At 39.5% G+C, this 27,333-nt stretch overlaps 1 protein-coding gene across 1 annotated transcript; it reads right to left on the bottom strand.

Moving 5' to 3' along the window:
* Window positions 1–300: 300 nt before the first annotated feature.
* ankrd28b (ankyrin repeat domain 28b) lies at window positions 301–16,329 on the bottom strand. The gene is made up of 28 exons (XM_023398671.2): window positions 16,136–16,329; window positions 11,948–12,031; window positions 11,306–11,384; window positions 10,707–10,777; window positions 10,421–10,621; window positions 8,718–8,805; window positions 8,005–8,147; window positions 7,624–7,836; window positions 7,251–7,329; window positions 7,031–7,145; window positions 6,751–6,833; window positions 6,469–6,532; window positions 6,270–6,338; window positions 6,032–6,172; window positions 5,747–5,858; window positions 5,608–5,634; window positions 5,403–5,477; window positions 5,118–5,319; window positions 4,927–5,014; window positions 4,725–4,842; window positions 4,269–4,488; window positions 3,856–3,943; window positions 3,681–3,764; window positions 3,359–3,504; window positions 3,126–3,208; window positions 2,889–2,971; window positions 2,623–2,714; window positions 301–1,893 (listed from the first exon to the last, which is right to left on the bottom strand). Exons 1-28 carry the CDS (start codon window positions 16,160–16,162, stop codon window positions 1,610–1,612), a joined length of 3,159 nt encoding a protein of 1,052 aa, XP_023254439.1. The 5' UTR covers window positions 16,163–16,329; the 3' UTR covers window positions 301–1,609.
* Window positions 16,330–27,333: the final 11,004 nt, after the last annotated feature.

A 27,333-nucleotide genomic window follows, 5' to 3' on the forward strand; every position in this document is an offset into this window, starting at 1 on the left:
CTCTACAGGAGTGCCCTGGCCAAAGCTGCAAACACAACATAGAATTTACAAAACAAAAAAAACACATTTATAACATTTTATAGAAAATAATCAAGTGTAGGTTTAAATTAAGTCTCATAGATAATGTCAAATTGATAAACATCACTCAAGATACCATTAGAAAAAGTTTTGAAAACAACACATTTTACATGTGATTTTCCTATTGTGACAAAATGTCTTCTGTGAAAACAGACTCTCAAGTTGCTTCATGTGTGCCATGTTTTTAACAGAATTAAAGGCAATACTCCATAAAGACTCGTGTTCATTATTAAATAACTCATTTCTTTATTACTCATAAAATATACAGCAATCTCAGTACTGAAAGAATTCATTGGAGCTTTGAATTCACAGTCATAATTTCTATATACATGCTAGTTTCATCCCTCTTCAAGAAAAATCAAGGAAAAGAAAAAAAATCTTTTCCATTCTAATGAAGCTAGCAAATGTATTGTACACATTTCCAGTTAAAAGGATCTTTCAACAGACAGAAAAGGGAATTTTGAATCATGGTAGGATTGAGTGGTTTCTTTTTTGAAGTTAAAGCAAGCAAAACCTGTCAACAAACATTGACTACAAGAGCAAAAAAATATCATTCAAACAGAAGAAAATCAAATGCTGTCCTATCATTGGTTTACAGTGTTTCTCCTCACAAAGCTGAGCCTCAGCTACCTCAGTATTGGATCAGTGCTTCTTACAGTTGTATCATTACTTACCTAGTGTGCATCACTGTACTTTCACAGCTGCCTCTACAAACCCATCTTTTCTCAGTAACTAATGAAGGCACAAAATAAACACATAAATAGGAACCAAAAGTACACAAATAATTTATTCTTGAAAGACTAAACCGCAATGGACAGGTCAATATACAAAGGTAAGGTTGATCAACTTAAAAATTACCTGGTGCACATATCAAATGTTTTTATATTACTCAGGTCAGAAAATTTGATTTTTTTCCTAGAAGATAAGGAGTTTAAGACATGAACATGGCTATATTAAAATTTTGATCTCAAAAAATAAATGATTTTCCCCCTGTATGACTTACAGACTTGAAGGACAAGTGTAGTCTGACGAATGTAGTGTGAGGATATCAACCTTCTTAAACGCCTCACAAAAATTTCCAAAATGAAAACTGGCTCCTTCTACCCCCCCCGCTAACTGATCAACCCAAATTCTCATCTCATGTACACAGTTAAAACTGGGTTAAAATGCGTCCATGTCTTTTGGTCCCTGTCCATTTAGCTCTCTGTGAAGTGCTACCATCCCTCTTCAGCATGTTATTGCCTTACAAAGGTCGCTGTCTGCCCAACAAGTAAAGTTTTTAGCACGCAAGAAGTCAGTGTTGGTAAAGCAGCTGAGGTCCAGTATCAGCTGGAAGGACACCTGGTGCTGGATGAGGTCGGGATGAATGTGGGCCAGCCTGCTGCACCTCCTCCCTCTCTTGTTCTCTTGTCAGGGGGACTCTTAAGGCTCCTGTGGCGGCTATTCTCTTCTTCTGCCCTCCCAAGCTGGCGGTGGGTGATTTTTAAGACACAGTGTGTGTGTTTATGCATTTATCACTTCCTCCTGTCCCTCAGTACGTCTCTGAATCAGAGTCATTGAGCTCCTCGTCCTTGTAGAAGCCCTCGTGATGGCTGATGTTATTGAAGCTGCAGTAGGAGCTGTGCTCACCGCGCAGCACGGGCAGACTGTCGAAGGTGACGCTCTTGGAGGGGCTGGTGGTGTAGTGGTTAATGGCACTGAAAGGGAGGGTTGGTGCCGGGGTGCAGGGGGACACAGGCATCATGGTGGCCAGGATGAGGGCTAGGCAGTCTGCCACATCTTTGTTGGGGGCACAAGCCAAGGCGGGTGTATAACCTGAAACAATGACAGTGCACCAGTGTTACACATTTTATACAAGTAATACACAGCTTCATGTTAGACCAAGAAAAGCTGCAAAATCTAACTACTGAGAACCTGAAATATTTGGTGTATTTTCAGCTGCATGACTGAATTTCCCTTTTAACCGTATAGATGCTTAAATTAAACATTTTTGTACTGATGTTAGTTTTAGTGCTAGAGTATAAATAACAGTTAGTTACCTGTTAAGCGCTATACAACATAGGGTATCCATAGGACTTTGTCATTCACTTGATTAAAACTGCTGGAGCTCTATGAGCTTTATCAAATTCATTTAATATCAAATCTGACTATACAACACATCCTCTTTAAACCAGTGAGTCTGAGAATTTCTAATCAAGCTGAACTAAACTAAAAGATTAGTATTGAATATCACCCAGGCAGGTGATAGCAAGTGATTTAATTGCCTTTCAACTGATCAAATTCTTATCCAATATGTCAGCTATCATTTTTCCTAAATGAACAATATCCATAAGGCAAAGGTTTTAGAAGTTTGACAAGCAACTTAAATATTTGAAGTGTGGAATTATTTTAAACTGGAAAATAAAAAGGAGCCCAAAGCCATTCTTAAATCCATTTAAGTATCCATGAATTTCTGATTTTGTTGTCTCCACTTCTGAATGTACTGTAAGAGAGAAAATATATAATTGATTGTATATACCAAAAGAAATGTTACTCTGAATTTACCGTTTTCATCAACTGCAAGTACACTGGCTCCCTTTGCAAGCAGCTCTTGCACCACCACAGTCAGACCATTTCTTGCAGCCACATGTAGGGGCCTTAAAAGAAAAGATTCAACATGAATATGCCGCAGACAGGTTAATATTTTTCAGTTGGTTCTGCATCACTGATAATAATTCAAATCCACACAGTTATCTTCAAAGACTACCACTCATTCCATCACTCAGATACAGGAAGAGACAAGACAATAATATAATACAAGTGATACATACGTCTGTAAGGCGGCGTTAGTGGCATTTATGAGGTTTCTGTCTGTAATCTTCTCTAATATCAACAAGGCACTGGTTTCATGTCCCTGTAGAAAAGAGGTACAGAACAATGAATGTCAAAATAACCATATACAGTAGCTTCAAAATGTATAGTAGATACAGATTGTCAGTATTATGGAGCATACTGTATATTTGCTGCGGTAGAATGTAATAATAGTGCCACCATATGGTGATACACACCTTACTGCAGGCCAGATGAAGTGCAGTGTTCTTCACAGCATCCTGCAGAGTGAGATCTGCTTTTGCACTGCTCACCAGCAGTTCTAACAGTGAGGGTGAGAGGGCACATCACAACGAAAAGCGAATTAAAGTTAATTCAATGCAACATTGCTTATTAATTCAATACTGCGCCGATTATTATGCCCACAGTGATATTTCCCAGTCTGCCGGTCAAAGCAGAGAAGCAATCGTACCGACAGCGTTGGTCTGGCCATTCTCAGCAGCCATCATGAGTGGGGTCTTCCCTGCAGTGTCAACACTGTTGACCTGAGCGTTGTGGCTCAGCAGCAGCTGGAGACACTCCACATGGTCAGTGAAGGCTGCTGCATGCAGGGGGGTCCTGCACAAATAACATCAGAATAAGGCTTTTAAATCAAGCAATCCTATACAAGATTTTACTCTTTAATTTTTCATTTGAAATAATGATTCCCTAAGAAAAGTGCTCAGAATCAGGTGTGTTACAAAACTCTTGAAGCTGCAGTTCTTGCTGTACATTGCTTATATGAGCATGTATACCTTTTTTTACTGTCTTTGGTATTGACAATGGCAGGGCCCAGAGTGTCTATCAGCATCTCGGCTGCACCTTCGTTGTCATGGATCCTAAAGAAGAGAAAAGTGCCATTTATTTTTTCTGTTGAAGGTTCTGTCCTTGCATACACTGATGGAAACAGAGGACAGCAGAGGATCTTACACAGCACAGTGGAGGGGGCTGAAAGAATTGCCTTCAGCCTTGTGAAAAACCTCCTGTTCCAGCAAAACCTCCACACATGTATCATGACCTGCAGGAAAGAATACAGAAAGCATTAGCTGCACCAGCCTTCATCTCTGGGTGCTCACAGCCGGGGCTCTCTTCAACATTTTTCCTTATCAACACTTCAAAATTCAAACTTGGGTGCAGTAGGAGATTGAACAAAAGAATAATATAAAGAACGAGCACGTAACATGAAAAATAAAATGTGGATGAGTATTTTAAATCTACAAGTGCTGAAGCGCTCCAATTAACTTTCTTGGCCGCATGTCTGTATTTAAGAGCATACACTGCCAAACATTTCCATAACTATATGCATTTCTTTTTAAGAGGTCTTCAAAGCCTAGTCTCTGTACCATTGTAGCAGGCCCAGTGCAGTGGGGTGTAGCCTTGGTTGTCTGTTAAGACAGGGAGTGTTTCCACTGATTGGGCAGCATGCAGCAGGCCTCCCAGTACCCCAGTGTGTCCACATGCTGCTGCCAGGTGGATCGGTGTGCGCCCTTTACAGTCTCGCACCAGGAAGCTAGCGCTGTGCTGAAGCAAGGCCTCCACACATTCCTCATGACCGGTCACCGCCTGAGGAAAGAAAGCAGTTTTTACTGATGATTGATTATACCCTGAATGATGATGTAATTGAATGACAAGAGCTGTGTTTTTCAGTTGGTTCCTTCCAAAGACAAAGAGAGGGAAGTTTGTGCTTATGGTTTCTTTGCAGGGCTGCTCCACCCAGATTCAAAAACAAATGTGGTTCAGGTGACTATTACTTGCCACAAGGAGAAAAAATGCATGTAAGAATATTGACATCCCCTTACTCCTCTATGCAAGGCCGTCCTGCCCCACTTGTCTTTGGCTTCTACATTGGCTCCCTTATTTAACAGAGAATACACACAATCTGTGTGTCCACTCAGGACCGACAGCATCAGAGGGGTTCTAAGAGATAAGAAACAATAATGTCAGCAATTACTTTAGAACATAAGTGGGGAAAAACAAATCACTTCACTACATTTTACTTACTGTCCATTCCCATCTTGAATATCTACTGCACTTTGAAGATCAGCATTTCCAATCAGCAAACGTAAACATTCTGAATGACCATTGGTAGCTGTAGGGAAAGGAAACTCCATTAGCATTACTCACTATATTGTATTTGGGTCTGAAGAGTCAAATGTAGGCAAATTCATGACCTACTAACTCCAGGTAAATACCTGCAGCATGGATGGGGGTTCGCTTCAAGGTGAAGTCTTTGACAAGGATGGAGGCTCCTTGGTTGATTAAGACATCCACACACTCTACATGACCCTTAAAGGCAGCCAGGTCTAATGGTGTGCGCCCTTGGCTGTTTCTCACATCAAGATCCAGCAGAGACTGTACCAGAACCTCCATAGCATGGTGGTGACCATGGTATGCCTGAAAGATTAATTTACCATGAATAAGTTAACATAAATAAACTGAGACCGAGAACAATGCCAATATAAAGGTAATACACTCACAGCAAGGTGCAAGGGGCTGACGGGAGCTCTGACATCAGAGTCATTGAGGATGTCTGTCCCTGAGGTTTCCATTAGCTGAACAAACCAAATGCAGAAGTTAGAGCTTCCTGCTCATATAATGACACTGATCTATGTGAGTTGTGGCCTATTTTAGACATGAAAAATCCCAAACATACACATGGAAGACAGCACAAATTCTACTCACCACATCTAGAGGTGTTTCACTTGCAATCTGTAAAATGGAGTGGGGGAAGCAGTGAGGCATTAAACATAACAATACAGCAAGACGTAAATATGGACACGCTGATCATCATATGTCGTTTACTCTGGAGTAAAGTTCTCACCAGCTCCAGACAGAGGCGATGTCCGTACGCCGAGGCGTAGTGCACAGCATTATAGCCCTGATTGTCCCGGATCCCTGGATTTGCATCATTTCGCAGTAAGTATTCCAGGCACCTGCACACACAACAAAGAAGCTGTCGTCAAGGAAACAAGATCTTCTTTGAACTGTTACTTAGCATAACCGATAATGCAAGTGAGCTTTCATCCCAAAAACCCTCAAACATAACCTGCCTGCCACACAGGCACCACCTCCTTTAAAAAAAGAGATTTTTCAAAGTATTACTGACTTTCCATCTGTGTCAGAGGCAGCAGCGTAGTGGAGCGGAGTGCAGCCCCGTTCGTCTAAGTCATTGACACTGGCCCCAGAGCCCACCAGAGCAAACAGGCACTGGTAGTTACAGTTGGCAGCAGCATAGTGCAGAGGGGTCCTGGAAAAGCAAACATCGCTCAGTTCACTGTTCAAATTTAACAGAAACTGGCAGAGGACAAACTCTTGATCTAAGTCGACCAGTAAATGCAACAAACCTGCCGAAACTGTCCTTCCTATTAAAGTCTGCACCCGTGTTGAGGAGAAGATTGAGACATTCCAGGTTTCTGAAGGGGTTAGAGAGATTTATATGATGATGTAGTGATAATTACAATATTATTTTTGTTACAGGTCATGAACTATATCTTAACACTTATTACTAATTATTAATATTAAAGATGCTATTCCTGTACTCACCCCCCAGCAGCTGCAGCATGTAAACAGGTCCTTCCGAAGTCATCAGGAGTATCAATATCAAAGCCTGCGTAGAGTAAAGGGCATGATCTTACATATACTGCTTACTGTATGTGATATTTTACAGTACAGATGTGTTGAAGTGTTAAAATTTTGGATAACAAAAGGAAAAACCTTGTCAAGAATTTTGGCCTATTAAACTGCAGTATCATAACAATTCAAATACAGGACTGGTATCATTTTGTTTTGTGGACAGCCTCACAACTTGAATAAAGATTTGCTCACCTGAGGACAGGAGCTTTCGGCAGCAGTCAGAGAATCCACTGAGAGCAGCCAAATGCAGCGGGAACATACCATGAACACCTCGTCTAAAAAAGACACAATCATAGTGCTTTAGCCAGTATCAATGGTGCATAGTACATAGTATAGAATCATCTGTAATCATCCATATCAGCTACATACCAGTCAACACTTGTCAGCTTTGGAAAGGTTTTTAAACATGGAGCTCTTTCACATTGTATAAAGTTGGAACAGTTGCTGGAAAAGGGCAAACAGGCTGACTTACTTAGCTGTGTCAGCTCTGTTGGTGATGAGAGTGTTGATGAGGAGCTCGTGTCCGTATCGGGCAGCAATGTGCAGTGGTGTATTTCCGTTTTTATCTTCACAGTCAATTTCAGCACCTTCAGAAGAAAATAAAAACAAGCACTCAGCAAGCGTTACACTACGAGGCAGTTTTAGTTTTGCTGTCCAGTGAGGGAAATAACGTCAGTTAGGCTGAAGCTCACCATTCTCGATGATTGCTTGCGACCTAGAAAACCTCCCATGGATGGCTGTCATGTGGAGGGGAGTCTTACCATCTTTACTCTGGAATCAAGCAAGATCATAGTGGTATCAGCAATGGTCATTACTATGGCTTTCAGCTATAAAGTATAATGCCCAATCAACAGGCTCCAAAAAAAAATGAGAAGTTATAAAACTTTACTTCTGACCTGCAGAAAAAAGGCACAGTTATGTTGCAGTGCAATTACTTACGGCCACTTTACACTTGGATCCAAACACAAGCGACACACGAGACTGTGTAAGTTTCCTAGTTCACAATGTGCATCTCTTTTCCAAGTAATCCGTGTTAAAACAGTGAGAGGAGACATTCTTATTCACCTTGATGTTGACATCAGCCCCGTTGCACACTAGCAGCTCCAGGCAGAGCGCCCCATGGCGTGAGGCAGCGGTAAAATGGAGAGGTGCAAAGCCCTTCTCGTTCACCTGGTTGACATTAGCTCCACATTCAATGAGCTCGTTCACCACCACGTCCTGCCCGTTGTAGCAGGCCACGTGGAGGGGTGTGTTGCCATATGCATTGGGCTCATTGATCTAGACAGGAAGATAAACACAAAGTACAAATTGGTACTAATACAGGGCTGTTACTTTTATAGCACACAATATAGAAATCTGTTGAGTCATTATTCAAAACATATCTCTCTCGATCAGATAATAAGATCTGGCAGTGTCTACAGTGTAATGAAGGTGGGTGGAACTTACATCCACCCCCAAGTCCAGGAGGTATTTGACAACACTAATCATTCCACTGGAGGCTGCCGCATGTAGGGGGGTGTAAGATTTCTTATCTTTGCAGGCCACCTCGGCCCCATGAGATGCCAGCAGCTTCACCACTTCTATGTGCCCTGAAGACAAAAAGAGAATGATTTCATTACATGTCTATGCTATCAAGATATGATCAAATATTTCATACAGTCGTATTTGGCTACACTGGGCAACATTATTGCAGCAGACAGTACAGAAAACTAAACACAATAACAGTTTCAAGGTTGAATGTTAAATTTCTTTTCTAAATGTTGACGTCAATGGCAACATTTTAAAAAGATTCTTTGCTGGTATATTTTGTTGAAGTTAGTTATAAGTAGGTAGTTAGTTGAAGTAAGTTAGTTATAACTTCATATGCATCTCTCACATATGTTCCATGCAGCAACTGTATATACAATCTTTCCTAAAGGGCCTTAAACTAAAATATATCAATATATTACATATCAACAAAAAAAATATATGCATGTATTTTTGTTAAATAAAAGTACTAATTTCAGAGTGTATTACTTTTAGTGCTTTTACATATAGTTAAAACAAATATGAAAAAACACTACTACATATTATAATTATATCCTGGTGACTTTTAGTAAGCATATGAAATGAATTCCGAATGTAATTTGATGTAAAAATCCATGTGGTTGATTTATTACCCATGTAGGCTGCCCAGTGGATTGCACGTCGGTCCTTCTTGTCAAAGGCATTGATGTTTGCTCCTCTGGAGAGCAAGAGCCTCACCATCTAACAACATCAATAGAGAAAAAAGAGCAATCAGGAAAGATGTCAAGGGGAGTTGCAACCTGAAGACTACCAATTCTGCTGCCTTTGAGTCAATGTGGCAACTCATATAACCATGGTGTTTAATGCCTTAATACTAGGGCTAACGTACTGATCCTACTGATGCTCTGTACACCACATACATGTGTACAGCTACTTTCAATTCAGTCTAATCTCATGAATTAGGAGCTTCCACAAGGCTTTAAACTCTTTTTTTAAAATCCATAAACAAATGGGGGTTGAAAAACTTTTTGACCTTTAGCATAAACTCAATGCAGGTAAACCAACAGAATGAGAAGACATAAGCATGAAACTGTCAGTTTTCACTCAGTGCCCATATTGCAGCATATGCATAGGTTATGTTATGACATTGAACATAGGCTACAACTGCGCGTCCTCACCTCGCTATTTCTTGTGCGTTTTACTGGAATATTGCTAAATAACCAAAAAGTTCTTTGAATGTCTTTTATGCATTGATTTGCATTACCCCATAATTGGATGAAACATTGAAACTTTAATCTACTTTACATGCAAGTATATGATTGCAATGAGTTATTTGCATGCAAGCACGATTCGGCGAGCACTGTCTGTACATATTGTGCCCTTGACTGTGTGACCACAATTTATGACTGACAACTCGCAGTGTCAGTCTAAAAAATGATGATCTGAGAGAAATTTATTTTATTTTCTAAAAAAGCTATGACTGGTTCATTTGAAAGCAACTTTATTGTTTGTTGAGCTGTGGCTTCTCCGGTTTGTCCTAATGTTTGGATTTGTGCAACTGACACCCAGATCAAAAGGGATTATTATCATCCTACCCAACCTCGATTTTACTATACACTCACTAATACAGCAAAGGCTGAGCTTAGCTATTTGTTTAAAATGGAATGTAAAACCTGTAAGACTAAGTCACAAAGGACGCCAAATTCTGAAGATAAAGTAACTTAATTTGCTGTTAAAATATTTTTTATACATACAGTATTAAAAAACAAAACAAAACAAAAGATAGACAAAGAGAAATAACTATTTCTAAAAAGGAAAAGCTGACTAATGTCTGCATGTTTGTCTAACTAATAGCTGTGGTTATGACTGTTAAACAGTGGCGGGTTTATATGGACATGTTGATTGTTTCATCTCATATTTCTTAAATGGGTGAAAATGTAGCCATTGTTCAGTTGTTCTGCACAGAACATTGTACAATGCCCAATGTGTTTACACATTTATGAGGCAAGCAGAAACACTTCCTTTCAGTAACAGCTAGGTAACACACCCAACCAATAGTTTGCGAGTAAAAACTTTGTGTGCAAAGTACATCCTCTCTTGAGAGGAGAATTATACTGTATTCATCAATATGAATAGTAATAAGGTGGTTACAGTTTTAAAAACACAAGACACAACACAGACAGGACAGACTGTACAGCCACACAGTCAGCACACGTTTTGTTTAAGGGGATTGATATTCAAATGTCTATCCATTAAGGTACAACTAAATCAATACTAAAGGAATTAAAGCACTTCTTAAGAGTACAGCCCAATCAGTACAGAGTACAATCAAACAATACTTCGGGACTAATTTTACCTCCAGATGACCGCTGAAGGCTGCATGGTGCAGCGCAGTCCGGCCTGCCCTATCTGACACATTCACATTGCTAAGCTGTGGGACGAGGGCTTCAGCGCAGCGGACAGCCTTATTGGCTGCAGCGATGTGAAGCGGCGTCTGCCAGTTCTTGTCTCGGGCGTTTACGTCTGCAGAGTGTTTCAGCAAAACCTGGACAGCCTCCTGCAAGAAGTCATCACATATAGGTGTGGATTGTTTTGATTTGTAAAACAATGTGTGATAGAGAATAAAAGAAACATTCACATACCTCACTGCAGGAGGCCACAGCCCGGTGCAGAGGAGTGAGCCACTTGTTATCTTTGGCATTTACTCTGGCACCTACGAGTCAGAGGACATTGGCTGTGAGACTGTTTAAGGTCATGCAGTTACATGACATCTAGTGCAGCATTTCAACAAAATGACTGAGGCCTTTTCAACAGCAATGAAGTGCTGTTTTGTAATATCTCCATTTGCAGAGCAGACTGCAAAGGGTGCATGTAGAGCTATTTCACAATATTGAATACAGATGCACCATCTGGCCTCATAGGCGTATAAATATTCAACTGTTTGTCACATTTGAAACATGTCATTATGCTGTCAGACAGGGTAACATTGCTATCATTCACCACTTCCTCCAGTACCCGGAAAAGAGAACCAAGTATGTCAGGACCTCCATGTATGGTGGGGAGTAGAAAGGTGACAATGACTTTGCCCAAGGTGATTCTCTAAGGTTTCAGTGGATGCAAATATCACGAGGAACGTTCCCAAATATATATGATGAGTTTGGCCATATCTATCTCCTTCAATAATATGGCTGTATTTGACTTTAAAAGCCTGTTTACATAGATTTCTCCTAAAAAAAAATACCTGAAAGAATCAGCAGCTCTATAATTTCTGCATCTCCGAGATAGGCAGCAGCATGCAGTGGAGTTCGCTTCTCATTGTCCTGTAGGAATGTGAAGAGAAAAACAATACTATGACTAAAAAGACACATAACAGCTTGCATTACACTTTAACCTTGTGTTCTTTCTCTACTTTATACACGCAAATATGGTCTGTCCTGACCTGTTGGGACATTAAAGAAAAAGTGTATTTTTTTATGTCCCAACAGATCAGGAATGCATGAAAAGGAGAAATAGCAATTAAATGTTGACAGCCACACAGTCGCCATTCAAGGCAAAAAGGGTGTTAAAACATAAATTCAGTGAAAGCCTTCCAGTGAAATACAAGCAAGTATAACCCAGCCATATTTTGAAACAAACACCCCCCCCCCCGCAGTAACTGTGAGGAATGCAATAAAATAAGTAGAGCCAGATCATGCAATGGGAACTGTAAAAACCAACCAGGTGCTGTTTTGTACTCTGCAACTCTTAATTGAAAGAGTTGTACGAGGCTTTTCAAGGACAATTATACACGAGAGGTTTTAAATTCAGTGTTGTTGGGATGTTTTTTTTTTAAAATAAATAAGAGAAAACGGGTGCAGCTTTAGTGGGAGTCTGTTGGGATTACCTGTGCATTCACATCCTCTTTTTTGAATATGAGTGAGCGTACTTCATCTGGGTCGACATTGAAGATAGCTTTCAGCAAAGCAGGCTGTAAAAGAAAGAGACGGTGTCAGACATGAAACACCAACAGTATAGGTAACATTTGAGAAAACAATAACCATTCAAACCTTGGAGACCTTAGACCTTAGAGAGACTTCTGGATCCTCGTCATCAAGCACCACAATACACACACGATTCATTTGCACTGAGATTAAACAGTCATGTTTAGGCTGCGACAAAGTCACTAAATATTGACAGAGGCATTTTAACACAATGACTCCACAAATCAGAACTTGATGGAGGCAGACTGTCAGGATCAATACTGACAAAAGCTGAGAAGCTACTTTCTAATTCTGTTCTGTGTTTACAATCTGTTGGTAAGACAGAAAGCCATGTGTACACTATGCCACAGAGAGAATTACCACAATCTTTAAATTAAAACAAGTTCAGGAATGTGCTCCATATGACTGATGTGCTGCCCATCTTCACTTTCTGTCCAGATAGATTTTAAACTTTAGCATGACTAGCCTCCTGTGACGGTCTGCATCTTGACAAAAAACAAGAACGAGAAAAAAGAGAAAACTATCCTCTGCTGATCTCGGTCACTATTACAACAGGTGGCAAAGATGATAAACGTTAAACAAGGTTTCCAAAATAAAACTGGAGAAAAGGAGAAAGTTGTTGAAGTTTTTTGTGAAGTCTGACTCTTAAAGATCGTGCCATTCCTGCCCTGGCTTCTAATTTAGCTGGCTCCACCCTTCTTAGGGGAGTATACACAGGGAAAATACTGCTGTGTATTTTAGAAAAATATGTATATATTTCCTTATTTCCATTTGGCATGAACATTCATGTATGCCTAATTAAAAAAAAAAAATCAAAGATCTCCAAGAGAGTAACTGTGTTTTATAAGACATGCAACTAAAACCATAAAGATTTAAGGCAATATTTGCCCATGTGTGGGTAGCTTAAGTGATTTATTGTGACACTGTTGCAGCATTTTGCCAATACTTCCTGTAAGACAGAGCTCTCTCACAACACTCGCAATGTCCCTAAAGAGTGAGTTGGGACTAAGAAACCAGTGCTCCAACACAGCAGGCTTAAAACTTGACAGAGTGTCTACAGCATCTTATCCATATAGTTGCTTACAAATGCTCAACAGTCCGCTCAGCAGTGCTCACTGTAAGAATAATGACAACCAAAAGTGATAACTTCTACATTAAACTCCAGCTGCCACTGCAAACGTGTACTTTTGGCCACCAAATTGTTCAGAATAAAAAATGGTCACTCACTTGTTGGTAAAGCGTAGTTTTGCCACATCATAAACAAAAAGTCTGAGCCCCAAAGAGAGTCAACTTAAAATTACTAGTTCATCTTTCATTTCATCTCTGGATGGCCTGGTCCTTCATAAAATACCAAGCTGGGTGAAAATCAGTTTGTCACCGCTAAAAAGCATAACATCAACTTTTTTTAGTGTTTCATCTCTAAAATTGATCACATTTACCTGAAACCAATGCTGAAATCAATGCCCCTATAAACAGTCACAAACTGTACAATTAAGTCTGCTAACGGACCCTCATGCATCATGTTGGCCAGCTCAGAATTACTGTGCTCCCCTATCTGATCCTCCATAACACCAGCACAGTGTTTGATCAGGCAGTTTTCCACTGCCTGTGGGAGGAGGCTGGCATGGATGGGGAGAACAGTGAGGGCAGGGGATCACTTCCAGAGGCTGCAACTGGTTACCCATGAAAGACCCAGATGGAACATTCCTAGCTTCCACAAAAACTTAACCCTTTCCTGACTATAGTCAAGTTTCTAAAAAACAATTTAAGCCATCGTGGTGAGCTTACAGCTGCAACCAGTTAGAAGTTGTTTCCACTAGTAACATCTGTGAAATTTGGTGATACTCAAATGTTGTGCAAAATGTAAGATAAAGAAGCAGGAGGTTCCTGTTACCAAAAGTGCCAAGAGTCAGCAGAGTTTAAAAATCACCTGCTGCAACATTTGGCTTAATGAAAACTGTATTATCTTGCATTGCCTTTATCTGCCATCAAAACACCTTTGGTGGAAAAAAAAAAGGAGGAAAATCTTTAATTTGAACAGTCAAGCTCTCTGGAAACAACCATTTCCATGAGTTGCATTTCTTTTTGCATACATTCAGAATGATGTAGCATGCAGAGTGCATTTGTTCATTAAGATCTCATCCCTCATTTAACCCATTAGGCTGCCCAGCTAGCTAATTAGCTAATGTGCAGCCATGTACCTCATAATACTTAATGTGTAGTTAACACGGCACAGAGCCACATACTTTACAAACTGTATCAAACAGAACTAGCTGAACTGAACTGCCTCCCCATAGGTTTCAGTAGCTAGCAAGGTACTTAAAGTCAAGCACGGAGCCAAAATACTTTCACCTTTGGCTGTACTGTAAGGCTTCTATACTATAGTATATTACTACGCATGGCGACTTGGGTAAAATTATTCCTTTTGACATGTGATGAAACCATAAGGACAAGATAGGTTTTGCCCTCGTACAAATTTGAGCCACATGATGTATTTCAGCAATTGGATTGATGTTCAAAAAGTATTTAAAATAAGCAAGACAAAAATTATCATTACCATTCAGGGAGTCAGTAGCTTACAGCCCCATTTTAAAAACATAGCACAGGCCTTTCATTCACTTATTATAATGCCCATGAATATCTGCAGGGTGCAATGGAGGTTACAGTTACTGAGGATTTAATTCAGGGTAACAAGCAGGCACTTGTGCTTCTTATACTGTTTCATTTTGACGATTTCTGAATATCCCCCACAGTTACAAGGAAGGACAAATCTGCATTTTGTTGTTTTCAGTTCTTCAGTACTGCATGATTGGTGTAGGAGATTTTCTATGCTTCTCTAGCTGCACGACTGTGCACCTCCTCTCCTCATACAAGCCAGCCTAGTTAATACCATCACCATGGAGACAGCTCTTTGGCAACTCCACTGGCTCACAGGAGCCTAGGCACACGATCATTCAAGCACACACACAATGAAAGACACATGCACGTACATAATATGTTACAAGAATAGCAGGCATGTGCAAAACACAGTTCTTAGATGATAACAGAAAGCTATTCTCGTTTTCATGAGTAGGTGGCAAGTGTTTAATACAGTTAGAGGACACATGTCTAATACTGTCACACTGCCAGTCACCTCAAACATTTATTATAACCATTACACAGCAGTTTGCCTGCATGTATTTATATAGTAGAAATAAATACATTTTGCTAAAATACTATTTCCTTATTCAGCTTACAGAGACGGCTTATTTATTTGCAGTATTTACAACAGACAGTTGATCACACAAAGGGTTGTGATCAAGCTGCTTTATCAAAATTTAACATTCACAGCATTAACAATCACTGAACAGAACAGGGTGTTATGACAGAGCCCCCCTTCCACAAAACGGTAGTGATATTCAAATAAAATTAAACATTTAGTGAGGTGAATCCGTTGAAAAATACTACGCTATTTATTAAGTGTTTACATTTTATCCTATTTCCCAGCTATCACAAAACCTCCCTTTCTAAGGTAGTTTACATATATATGTCACAAACGTCCAGTTGTCACAGTAATGTCACAATCAACAGATCACTTTGGTTGTTGTGGTCATCATCTCAATCCACATTGCAGAGATTTAGTGTCTATTATTAAATCGTTGAATCACTTGCAAGCGACAACATAAGCCCAGCTTTGTATTGTTTTGTCACAATATGCTAAGTAGTCACTTTCCAAGTGAATAGCTGGTGGCATTTTGCGCAGGCTCTGGCTAATTGCTGGAGATAAACACAGGCTCATTAGCTGGTTACAACTCTATAACCGCTTGACCATGTGTCTGTGTAAATGTGATGGCTCTTATTATCGCCAAAAACATGACTCCATATGTGATTCATCTGACAGCGCTATGCTTCACTTTCACCCTTAAAGTTACCATTCAATATGTAGATTTCCATGAAAGGCTTTAGGAAACCCTTCCGTTTCGGAGAATAGCTTAAGAGACTCGAATTACATTCCGCTGGCGATGGTTGAAATCGGGGCAGCTAGCTACCTTACGCTAGCCAGCCAACATTAGCTTAAACTTAGATCTGCTTTTGACAGAACGAACACTTACCTGGTCTCGAATTTTGAGAACCACCATATTTCTGAGATTTTAACTGTTCTCATGCAGATTCATAAAGGGATATTTGTCTCCTTCCGAATAGCAGTGTTTGATCTCGGTAGCTCTCCCGCTGGTCCACTGGAGGCCTAGCGTGACGCTAACTTAGCTCTCTTGCTAGCTCCCTAACCTATGGCATGAAAGCAGAGGAGTAGCGGAAACTCCATAACATTGCCGCCACCATACTTCCCCTCCGAAGAAGATGCAATACCATAGGTCAAACTCGCCGGACGTGCCAGTAAGAGAGCTAGTGATTGGTTGTTGCTAACACTGCTCTATGACAGACGCACTGTGTTGAATATTACATCGCGGTCTATGTTCATGTAAAAATATATGTATGTAATGAACATTTTTTGATCTATTTATCCGGCACGAAATTAATTAACATTATAGCAAAATGTTACTGCGCTCTTAATGCATGTGTGTGGCTCCGTTTGGTCGGCTAATTGGTAACAGCTACTTATTATTCTATTTACACACTGTGACTCATCTTGAAGTTGCACTAAACCCGAGAGCGATGCTAACAATGCACGCGGAAGAGGACCCACCGGGGATAAATGTGAACAACAATATTCTGTCAGGAAGAGGAGTTTCTCCGGACATACGGCTGGTCACTGACTCACCCTTCTTCAAGAAGGTAGCAATACTGACACAACAACCAGGATACATAATTAATTGGTCACATGGAAACTGGTCTGTCATTTCTGACATTTTGTGCAGCCATGACAAGTAGTATTCTTAAAGACAAATTCTGACACTGGTCACACCCTTCCAAGACACTTAATTTAGTGGTAAAATCTTTCAATAACAATACAAACTCCTTGGGTGGTGCCTGCCATCGGCTTCTTAACTAATACATTTACTAGTAAGCTCAATAAACAGTAAGCTGTTCATTGCCAGTAGCCTGTACAATCAGGCTATATAAAAAAGTGTAGCTGATGGGGTAAAAATGAATTTTATGCACCCACAGATCATAGTTTCCACATAAAATAATTGTCATCTGCTACACAAGCTGTTTTCTGTGTTGGACATCATAATGGACACAACCTAAACCATATACTCCTGTATGCCTTTTAAACACACTTATGTCTGCTGACAATGAACTCTTACACATATCTTATGGGTTTATTGTAAAATGAGTGTGTTTCAGGTCCTGTGACCAAACACTGAAATGTGGTGAAATATGGCCCTCTAGTGAGTTACCCTTCAACTACAAGCAGACCTTGATCGAACTGAACAGATGCTTAAATAAATGGAAAATACAAATACAGTAAATAGACTTGTGGATTTAGAGCCTAATTGTCTTATCGGTACTTATTAGGTCTTATTTGGACACATTGAATTGACACAGGGTGAATTTGGTGGCTTAGTTAACGATACAACCTTTTGATGCATAAGGGTGATAGCCATTCACATTTACTTAAAAAACTTTGAGGAAAAATATGCACACTGAGTGTTAGTGATTTCAGATCTACACATATAATCCAGACATTATAAACTTTATATGATATATAATAATATGATAAGCTTGTGCGTTGTTGAAAATAAGGGTGTCTGCTATGGAATAGTTGAATTACTCATGGAATGTTACATCCACAACAGCTGATGATGTGGGACAGTAATTTCCTCTGTGCAGTGAAAACACCACAGACAGGACTGGTGGGGATGATGTTATGGAAGAGTGCCAAAAGGCTTGGACACAAAACTGTCTGTTTATGGTGCACTCAGTGACTCAATGATCCTGTCACTGACACAGACCCAGTACACTTCGATTTAAAAGTTAACAGAGTAGCAATTCAGGAGTGGAAGAACTGCTGCTATATATTACCAGTGGTAGACATATTTATAAATTACTGTACAGTCACGTCATATTGTGACTTTTCATTTGATTTTTGTAATACAGAGTATTCATCTTTTACAGTCCTGTATAGATATAAAACCAGAACAGTTTTAATATAGCATATTAATATAGCATAATGATAATATGTAACTGTGAATGCTACAGCATAAAAAACACTTAAGACATCTGCTGCAGAACAGCAGATGTCTAACAATTAATTACTGCATTTGGCATTGATTATAAGTCTTTATGCCACTATTCTACATAAACATGTCAGTAACAAGCACCCACTGTAACTCATTCACTATCTTGGCAGCTATCTATCTCAAGCTGCCATGCAGGGTGCAGAGGTGATTACACGATGTGATTACTGTCCACCAAATGGAACCAGTTCTATTACAAAATTAGAAATAAAAAAAAAAAGCAGTAAAGCAAAATAGTACAGTTACTCTGAGAGTGAGGGAGGTAGGGGGGTCTTTGCGAAAGAATGTGCGTTATGCTCACCAGGCAACTTTCCAGAGTAGTCTCACATTTCAAGGCCCTGGAAACAAAGAAAGGGGAGAGGGAAAAGGTTGTGGCAGCTATGCTGGTGATTTTGGGTGTAGGTTTGGTCGCCTTTGCTGGGGGTAATCCTTCAGGATCTGTCCTTAAGCCCCCCGAAGACCACAGTAACCCCTGCAGGAATACTTTCTCACTGGGGAGGGCTGTGATGGAAAGGGGTTCTCACAAATTAAATTAAGAGGAGAAGCTATGGACAAAGGAGTAAATGCATAAATGAAGAAAACAGATGCTTATGCACATACCTCACCAATCTCCACCCCTCTTTAAAACTGCACCCTGACCCTGTGTTTACACCCTTAATGTTTACAGGACCTTTTGTATGAATGTGTGGGAGAAAGTGAGAGAGAGGGAGAAAAAGAAAGCTATCCTTTCTTCTGGAGCACTTTTTGGTTTCTTTAGTCAAATATAATAACATTTTAAACTCTTTGCTAGAGAAAAAATCCAAAGCACCAATTTCTAGCTCTCCCCACCTTCCACTGAAACAGAATAATATAGTAACATTAATAGAAATAATGAGAAAAAGAAAATACCAGACAGAACAAATATTAGAATATGTGCCTATGCTTTACAGGAAAAAGTCACATGCTGGGAAGTCATTACTGTATCAGGGTTGAAAGTAATATTTTTATCCTGGTCAGAAAATGCTCCCCAGAACCTGTGAAAATGTTCATTAGAGCCAGTTTGGTTTGAGAGGATGGCATTTCATGCGGTGAGACAGATTTCTAGTTCTGTAACCATAACAAAAACCGTACTTCTTGTGCATCATAAATCAAAAACGAAGTCTCTTCAGAGCAGGAAAAAGGGGATAACTCTTCATCAACATGTATCTTTCTCCCACAGAAAACCATTGGAAGATGTCCTCCCAGTGCTACCTAACCCTAACCCAGGTGTGGAGGTTTTAAAAAGGTAAGTGCCATTACCCACCCTCACCTTGCATCTGTTACAGAGAAGTGACATTGATGAATACACTTTCTTCAACTTTTATTAAAAGTGTGGAATTTTTTGGACAGCGGTTTTACTGCATCAAATGATGAAGTTGTTGCTCAAACATACCCCTCCACAATATTGCAATATATCATTCTGACAATAAGATGTTTATACATCTGTGAACACTGCAAAACTCATGACATTCTTAGCTGTTGCTGAGTAATGACATGGCCCTTAGTGTCTAGGTGCCAGCTGTGGGGTCCTGCACATGCGATGAGACAGCCACAGTGACATGCATGCAGGATCATGCCTCAGATGTGCTGATGTTTGGCTGTGCCCCTGTCTGTCCAGCCATCAGGATGAGGGATAGCAAACAGCTGGCCAGTCGGGGTCCTGGAATGAAAGTGGTGTCACCCACTGGGTCAATCCCAGCTGCTGCAGGACAGTAGCAAGATGAGAAGGGAGAGAATTTAATTTCACTGTTTCCCACCACTGCTCCTGGAGTGTTGATCTAGCGTCAGACGCCACATAATACAAATTCCTGTAATATATTTGTGTCTCCCTAAAAGTCTAAAGGTAGGGTATAACAGGGCATAAACAAGAAAAAGTCAAGGCTCAAAATATTTCAAGAGGAATAATCATTGAGCTGTACCCAAACATCCAAACACATTGTGTCGTGATGAGCAGTGATGTGGGAAACAGGTGAAGAGAGACGAGAGACGTGCTTTGTTCTTCTTGCAAATGGAAGACATTTGTCCACTGGGCCAAACAGTAAACTAAGGAGAGCTACTGAAGAATGCTTTGAAGTGACAAATAAAAATGTGAGACCACGGACAGCTGTAGATTTATGACGATGACAAATCTGCATATAATCTCTTCTAATCACACAGTCAGTCAGACCCTGCTCCTGGTTGGGATGAAAGCATCTCCCTTTTTTTTTTCTTTCGCTTTTTTACTAAAATTCCCACCAGTGTGTTCATGTAACCCGAACAGTAGGGAAGTGCCCAGGTGGTAGCTTCTCAGCTTATCTTTAATATTGGCCACAGATTCGCAATATATCACAAACCTGGTCTGAATATGTGGCAGACCACTGGACATCTATGATGAAATGTATTTATCAGTGTGCAAAGAATATTGTTGTTGGAGCAACTGATGCGACAAAGGCCAAACACTTTGTCTCAAACCTCCCAGTGGAGTCCAAGCTAATGAGTAGTATCACCAGTAGATGGCACTGTTTCCATTTTGATGATGTTTTTGTGGACCTGTGGACGCTACAGGTGCTATTTTTAGGGGGTGCATCACTGCAAACTAGTCTGTGGACACAGCTGTCATAGCATTCACATGTCGGAAATGTTGTATTATGCAATAACAAGCAAATAATAGCCTCTTTACAAACGGCGATCTACTTGAGTGTCCCATACAACTATTATCAAAATTCCTAGTGCATTCATGTATCATTATTATTATCAAATGAGGAAGAACATAACACTAGAACGGTTGAAAATGGTAAAAATGAAACACTGTAAGAATAGAGAAAAAGGCACAAAATATGTACAGGCAAACCTGTCTATTATCCGAGCTTTATACAATGGTTTAAATCACCAGTGAAAATGAACGCCTCATTTCTCTACTTCACTTGTTTTTAGTAAGGGGAGACGATTGATGAACTTGCTGGACAGAGACGAGTGCACCTGCTGAGGACAGACAGTGGTCGAACTGACCTCGTCTCTCCATCACAGAGATTATCAGAGACAGTGGCCAGACAGGGCGCTCAGGCTGCCACTAACTTGGCGCAGATTTTATATCACCCTCCTCCCCTCCCTCTCTCCACAGCCACCTTCGACCAAGCGAGATTATTTATAGCCCAGTCGTCATACTGCCTCAAACACTGACCGCATCCCGCACGTCCTCTAGTCCAAACACAGCAGCACACCCGTCAAAGCCTCAACCCTGTCCCCGAGGTAGACGTATCGACTGTGAGTATGTTAGTAGAACAAATTCGACATTACATGTCTGCAAAACTACAGTATGTTTAAAAAAAACGTATTACTGTTCACGCTAATAATAATATGTTCCATACTCCATAATATAACCGCAAAGTTACTTTTATAACACGACAGTCATGGGCAAAACAGTGAAAGCAAAGGGTCAATTTGTATTGTAGTTGTAATTTTTTCAGAACAAATATGTTTTTTTCCACCAGGTTAGCATCATGTTAGCTAGAAAGCAAAAGGTCAGCGGATTAATATCTTAAGTCACGTTGGTTCTGCGGTCACAAGTGGTCGTTTTGTAATCAATTTCTGCTGTGAGTCCGCCAATAAAAGTGGACCGAAAAGTCTCATTCCCTCACTCCACACAATCACAGAACTGCAATGGTTTTTTTTCTAAGTACTGACTGTCCTCACCATCAGTGCTTTCGCAGACTGTTATTAGGTCCAACGTGTAGGGTATTGTTGTCAGACTGCCATCTATAAATACACTTGCTTACGAATGTATGATCGCACTAAACGTGGTTGAAGTGTGAAAGTAATTATTCAATAACTCGTCTATTAATCAGATGCATCACCCCTTGTCACAGACTACGCATTACTTGATTTGATAAATATTTTAAATAAGAAACTGAATGGGATGTAACAATCTCTCGGGATCCTGAGGAGTGTGATGTACATCCATACTAGGCTACTACCCACTAAATCACATAATTCCCAGAGCTGTTTTACATCACATTAGATGTAGTGGTGGAAGAAGTATTCAGATCATTTACTTAAGCGTATACCACACCAGATACTGCAAATACGCCATTACAAGTAGAAATACTGCATTCAAATTTTTAGTCAAATAAAAGAACAGAAGTATTAATGTTCTTAGAGTATCGAAAGTAAATGTACTCACAATGCGGAAAGTCTCAGTGTTACATCAGTGTACTACTAGGTCATTATTATTGGTGCATCAACATGTAAGCAGTACTTATACTGCTTTATTGTAACGTTCAACTTTAACTGCTTTTGTACTTATGCATTGTTTAATCCATAGCAGTGCATTGTAGTTTAGAAACTGATCATATGTTTTTTTTAAATGTAATGTAAATCATACTCTAAAATAAAGTATAGCTGTTAAATAAGTGTAGTGTAGTAAATATGCAATATTTGCTTCAGAGATCAAGTAGAACAAAAGTGTAAAGTAGCATATAAATGAAAATACTACAAGTATGTCAAAATTGTACATAAACTCAAGACCTAGCAGTAAATGCAATCAGTTATTTTCCAACACTTGCAACATCTTAAACTTTACTTCTATATATCTATCCTTTACAATGTCTATATCACATTTTGTTTATGTCCCATTTGGCTGAATATTTCATATCCCATGTTCCGTATTCATTTTTGAAGTATATATTTATGTAAAGTACTTACATTCTACTGCTTCCTGCATTGTACATACTTACTGTACATTTTTAGAAAAACCTGCATATTTTTTCTTTTCATGTAATATAATAATTATGATGATGATAATAATGTAATATAACAGTAGTATACTTGCTTACTGTATCTCCACAGGAGTTTGGACTTTTCACTGCATTTTGTATGTGACGAATACACCTTTTAACCTACAGCTACCTTCCTGTATATTTAGTTTTTCACAGATACTGAAAAACCTAGACTGTCATCACAAGCAGACGATGATATGAACATGTTGGAGTCAGAAGCAAGGAGCTTGTTTTTTACACTAGATGTAAGTTAACTGACAGCGCAGCTGTTGTAATGAGGGTTGTATACGTATGATGTTAGTTTGGTTCTCGGTTGTTTTGCTGAACACCTTGTCACTCCAACAAAAACTTTTAGCAGATGTGTTACATTTGAAATGGCTCATGTATAATGGCTTTGGTCACCAGTGCTTTTTCTGCTCTTCAAACACAAGAACCACAGACCCTCCAGTGTACACATGACTTTTTCACTTAGATGGTGACACAAGAAAAACACTGCTCATACTTGACATGAAAGCCTTTCACAACCACTCCAAATGACCCTTCAGCTGTCTTTCCATTTCAGAATATTTATGATATTTTTACATTAGACTTGTTCTTGGCAGGTTAGTGCTCACAGATGTCTGCAATGCTCAGATGGCTTGAGGGGGCAGGTACCATCTGAGCTGTGCCAGAGAGAGAAAGTACCTTACACTTAGCCTAACACATAATTTCATAGTACCAATGAATGTGTTAATGAGACAAAATGTTTTCGATAGAACAAATCTTGGCAGGCGTCTGTGAGTTATTCACTGGACCTGATAAGTTAACATGTTCGGACATACAATTGGCAAGAAGTATTCACTGTAGCAGCATGTCGCAGCACTGCTTTGTAATGCATTATAACCATGGTGACTTGATATTGTCCTAAAGTTGGTGTCTGGCAGATTTGTATTAGTAAATATATTCTATAGAGACCACAGAATAATCAGTCAGCTACCAGCAGAGATGACATAAGATGTGAGAGTGAGCTTGTTTTTCAAAGTAGAGAGAATACAACGCCTTTTCCTTTTTTTTTCTCACAACTACAGTGATGAAAGTGATGAATTACGCTTTGTCACTGTGGATTTATTTCCTGCGTTTGTGTGCCATCCTTGACTGACTGTGACGGTGTGAAGGCTGCCTTCATGTCACTCAGCAGAAATTGCAGTTCCAGTAGAGAAAAAGGATGCTTTGGGGTTTTTTGCTGGGTGACAAAAAGTATGATATGACAAAATGTTTTAGCCAATCGTCTGCCACGGTTGGGCTATTGTAGAAAAAACACATGTGTAAGCCTGTGTATAGGTGTGTGTGGGTGTGCACAGTCTATGGGTGTCTGTGTTTCTAGTCCATAGTTGAAAGACGGTTGGTAGAATAGATTTAAGATATTTGCTTTGTGAAGCAGCGATGTCTCAGTAACAAAGTTTTCAGTAGATATCAGTATTTCAATATTAGTTGCAATGAAGTTAGGTGGTGAATTATGATTAAGAACCTCCATGGCTGATATAACAGCCTCCCAAAATAAAGCTGAGTTCAGTTTTATATGACATTTATTACAGAAAATGTCATATGATATTAATAGTGCTTAATATCTCTGACATTGACATGTTGTTTTAACACAGGGGGGGTTCTATATTAATTTGTTCGTTGTTTGCTGCTTTTACTACAGATTGTGTGATGTTGCTTTATAATTTAATGAGTTATGCAGTAAGTCACTATGGGTCATTAATAAGAGTTCCAAAACCCACAATAGAGTACAATAGAGTCCCAAGACCCATAATATGATGAAATACTGTGTATGAACAAAGCAATTATAGGTAAAGATATGATGCCCAAAAGACACATAACACCAAACTCATAATGTATTATAGCTTGTGACATTTTCTGATACAGTTAGGATGTCAAGCCTAATTGTAATGTTCTCATATTGGATGCATAAAAGACATATTAAAACCAACCATGAGCATTGACCATTACAAAGTATTGAGTGTTAAGTGATATGTCTTTGTGATTCTGTGATAGGTAAAATCTGTCACAATTCACACATTTCTGGGGAGGGGGCAATTTTTGTGATTCTTTATGATCCAAAAGACTTAAAACAGCTTTGGTAATTAGTACCCAGCCTCCACTGCCAGTCAGCATAATGTGTTCTTTAGCTGGATTTCACACTTGGAAATAAGCTCTCATTTTATCCATCATTTCACTTGTAAAATGACAGATGAATAATAATTATATAATTTCACAAGTGGCTGCAATTACAAAAACACTCACAAAATTCTTATAAACGCAAGCTGAGAAGTGAGATTTTATTCTTAAACATACATCTCATGATATGTTTCTCAGCTCCATGTAGGCTATGCTTGTTGACACCCTTAAACTACTTTTTGTGTGGTCTAGGATCTATTATTGGCTCTGGCTGTAAGTGTTTTCTGTTCTGTAGCAAGATGAATCCTCAACATGGCATTAGGTTACCAAGCAACAGTGTACACTCCACTGCGTGGTTATAATTTTCTTTGTATAGTTATGATGTTTAATAGTAAGTGACTACATGGCAGTCGGCCAAAATTAACCACTGTTCGCAGAACCCGTAGAGCCTGATGTATGTCAGGCGGCGTAGAGACTAGCAGGCTATATTTGGCTGCTATGTTCCCTTCAAAGAGACGAGTTCTAGGTCTGGACTTGACATTTCTCTTAGACTGGAAAAAATGGGTTTGGGTCAGTGAGTTTTTGCGGGAGGAGGGGTGCTGTTGATGCTCAGAGGAAGGTGCTGGTCTCTGTTCTGCAGTGGCTCATTGTTATGTTCTCTTCATCTTTACAGTACAGGAAGCTTAAATGACAGGATAAAACTAGCAATTATATGTGATGAAATACAACACAGTCTTTGCTACACAAAGGGCTGTCAGGACTTTCTTCCAACAGATAATCATCACTGTAATCCACACAAGTTACCCGTAAGAACAGGACAAACTGTCACAGGTTAAAAGTTTGTACATGCATCACATAACACTTGTAAAACTTATATTATAGTTTCTAAAGTTAAATACATTGTCAGCAACTGAAAACAAGACTGCTGACAACGTGACATGGTGGAAATTCCAGGTTTTGACAAATGACAGTAGCTTGATGTCAGTCTGTAGGGAACATCCCTGGAGTGGCCTCATTGATCTGGCAGGGGCACAACATATTCACAGGTGATGTTAGAAATCAGTCCGTCAGCTAAGATCAGTTCATCGTTCTAGGAAACATTGCTGAGCAGCTACAGACCTACTTTATGAAGGAGTTGTAAGTAATATAACTTTATACTTTATAGTTCTGTTTTTGATTAGGCTCTTCTACGTGTGCTGTATGTGTTTTGAGTTTAAATACAGGCATGTGGAGTGCAATCCTGGGCTTTATCTCCATGTGTTGTCATGAAAAAGAAATGGAAAATCATGTTCACACCTTTATTTATTTTGCTGTTCCCGGCTGCTGCTCCATGAGTGTGGCTGTAAAGCAGACACTGTGCAGACAATCTGAATGAAGCCCAAGTGCCAAAAAACTATTCTCTGACTTATATAAGTTTTTCCTCACTCACACTCTTAGTGTTCCCTTTTTCTGTTCTTTTTTGTGCAGTTGCAAGTTATTAACATCAACTCTATTCAATGCAATTTCATTGCATACACAGAAAATATTTTAATCAGTCCTTAAACCAAACTTATATGATTTATCTCATATGTCAAATCCTAATAATAAACAAATTTTCAAGCACAAGTCAAAACATGTCCTGCAGGTTGAAAAAGTCAGAGGTGTTCTCACAGTGTAGAGTTGGGGCTGGAGCTGTGTGTGTGTGTGTGTGTGGAATTATTTTCTCTCTATATAGATAGTAGGAGGAGGGCAGTGGCCCAGAGGGGGAATCTGGCTCCTGTTGCAGCTGGGACACAGAGCTTGGTAGGTTAAGCCTGGTGTTCTCAGTGTTGTTCATCCAGCTCCATAGTAGACCCTGGGCTCTCCGATGGAGGGGGAGGTACTTCCATTTGTTTTCACTTCCTGTCCAAATGGAGTTAGAGAGATGAATCATTCATGTCTTTGAGAGGCCTCTTGTGTGGATGAAAAATGGGGAGAGTTAAGGCTCCTGCCATGAGTATTTAAGATAGATTAATATGCAATGCTTTTTGAGGAATCCTTTTTTTACTTTAGGTTTTTGCTAAAGCAACACATTTATGATTTCCATTTGAGTTTTTTTTCTTCATTTCAAGTATTTTAAAAGGCTTGCTATTTTTAACTGAAGTATTTGTGTGTTGTTATCTTGCCTATCTACTTATACCCATCTGCTTATCTGTCTGT

Source organism: Seriola lalandi, unplaced genomic scaffold (assembly GCF_002814215.2).
Source record: "Seriola lalandi dorsalis isolate HSWRI2012SDOR001 ecotype SW California unplaced genomic scaffold, Sedor1 jcf7180002049696, whole genome shotgun sequence".
Lineage (NCBI taxonomy): Eukaryota > Metazoa > Chordata > Actinopteri > Carangiformes > Carangidae > Seriola > Seriola lalandi.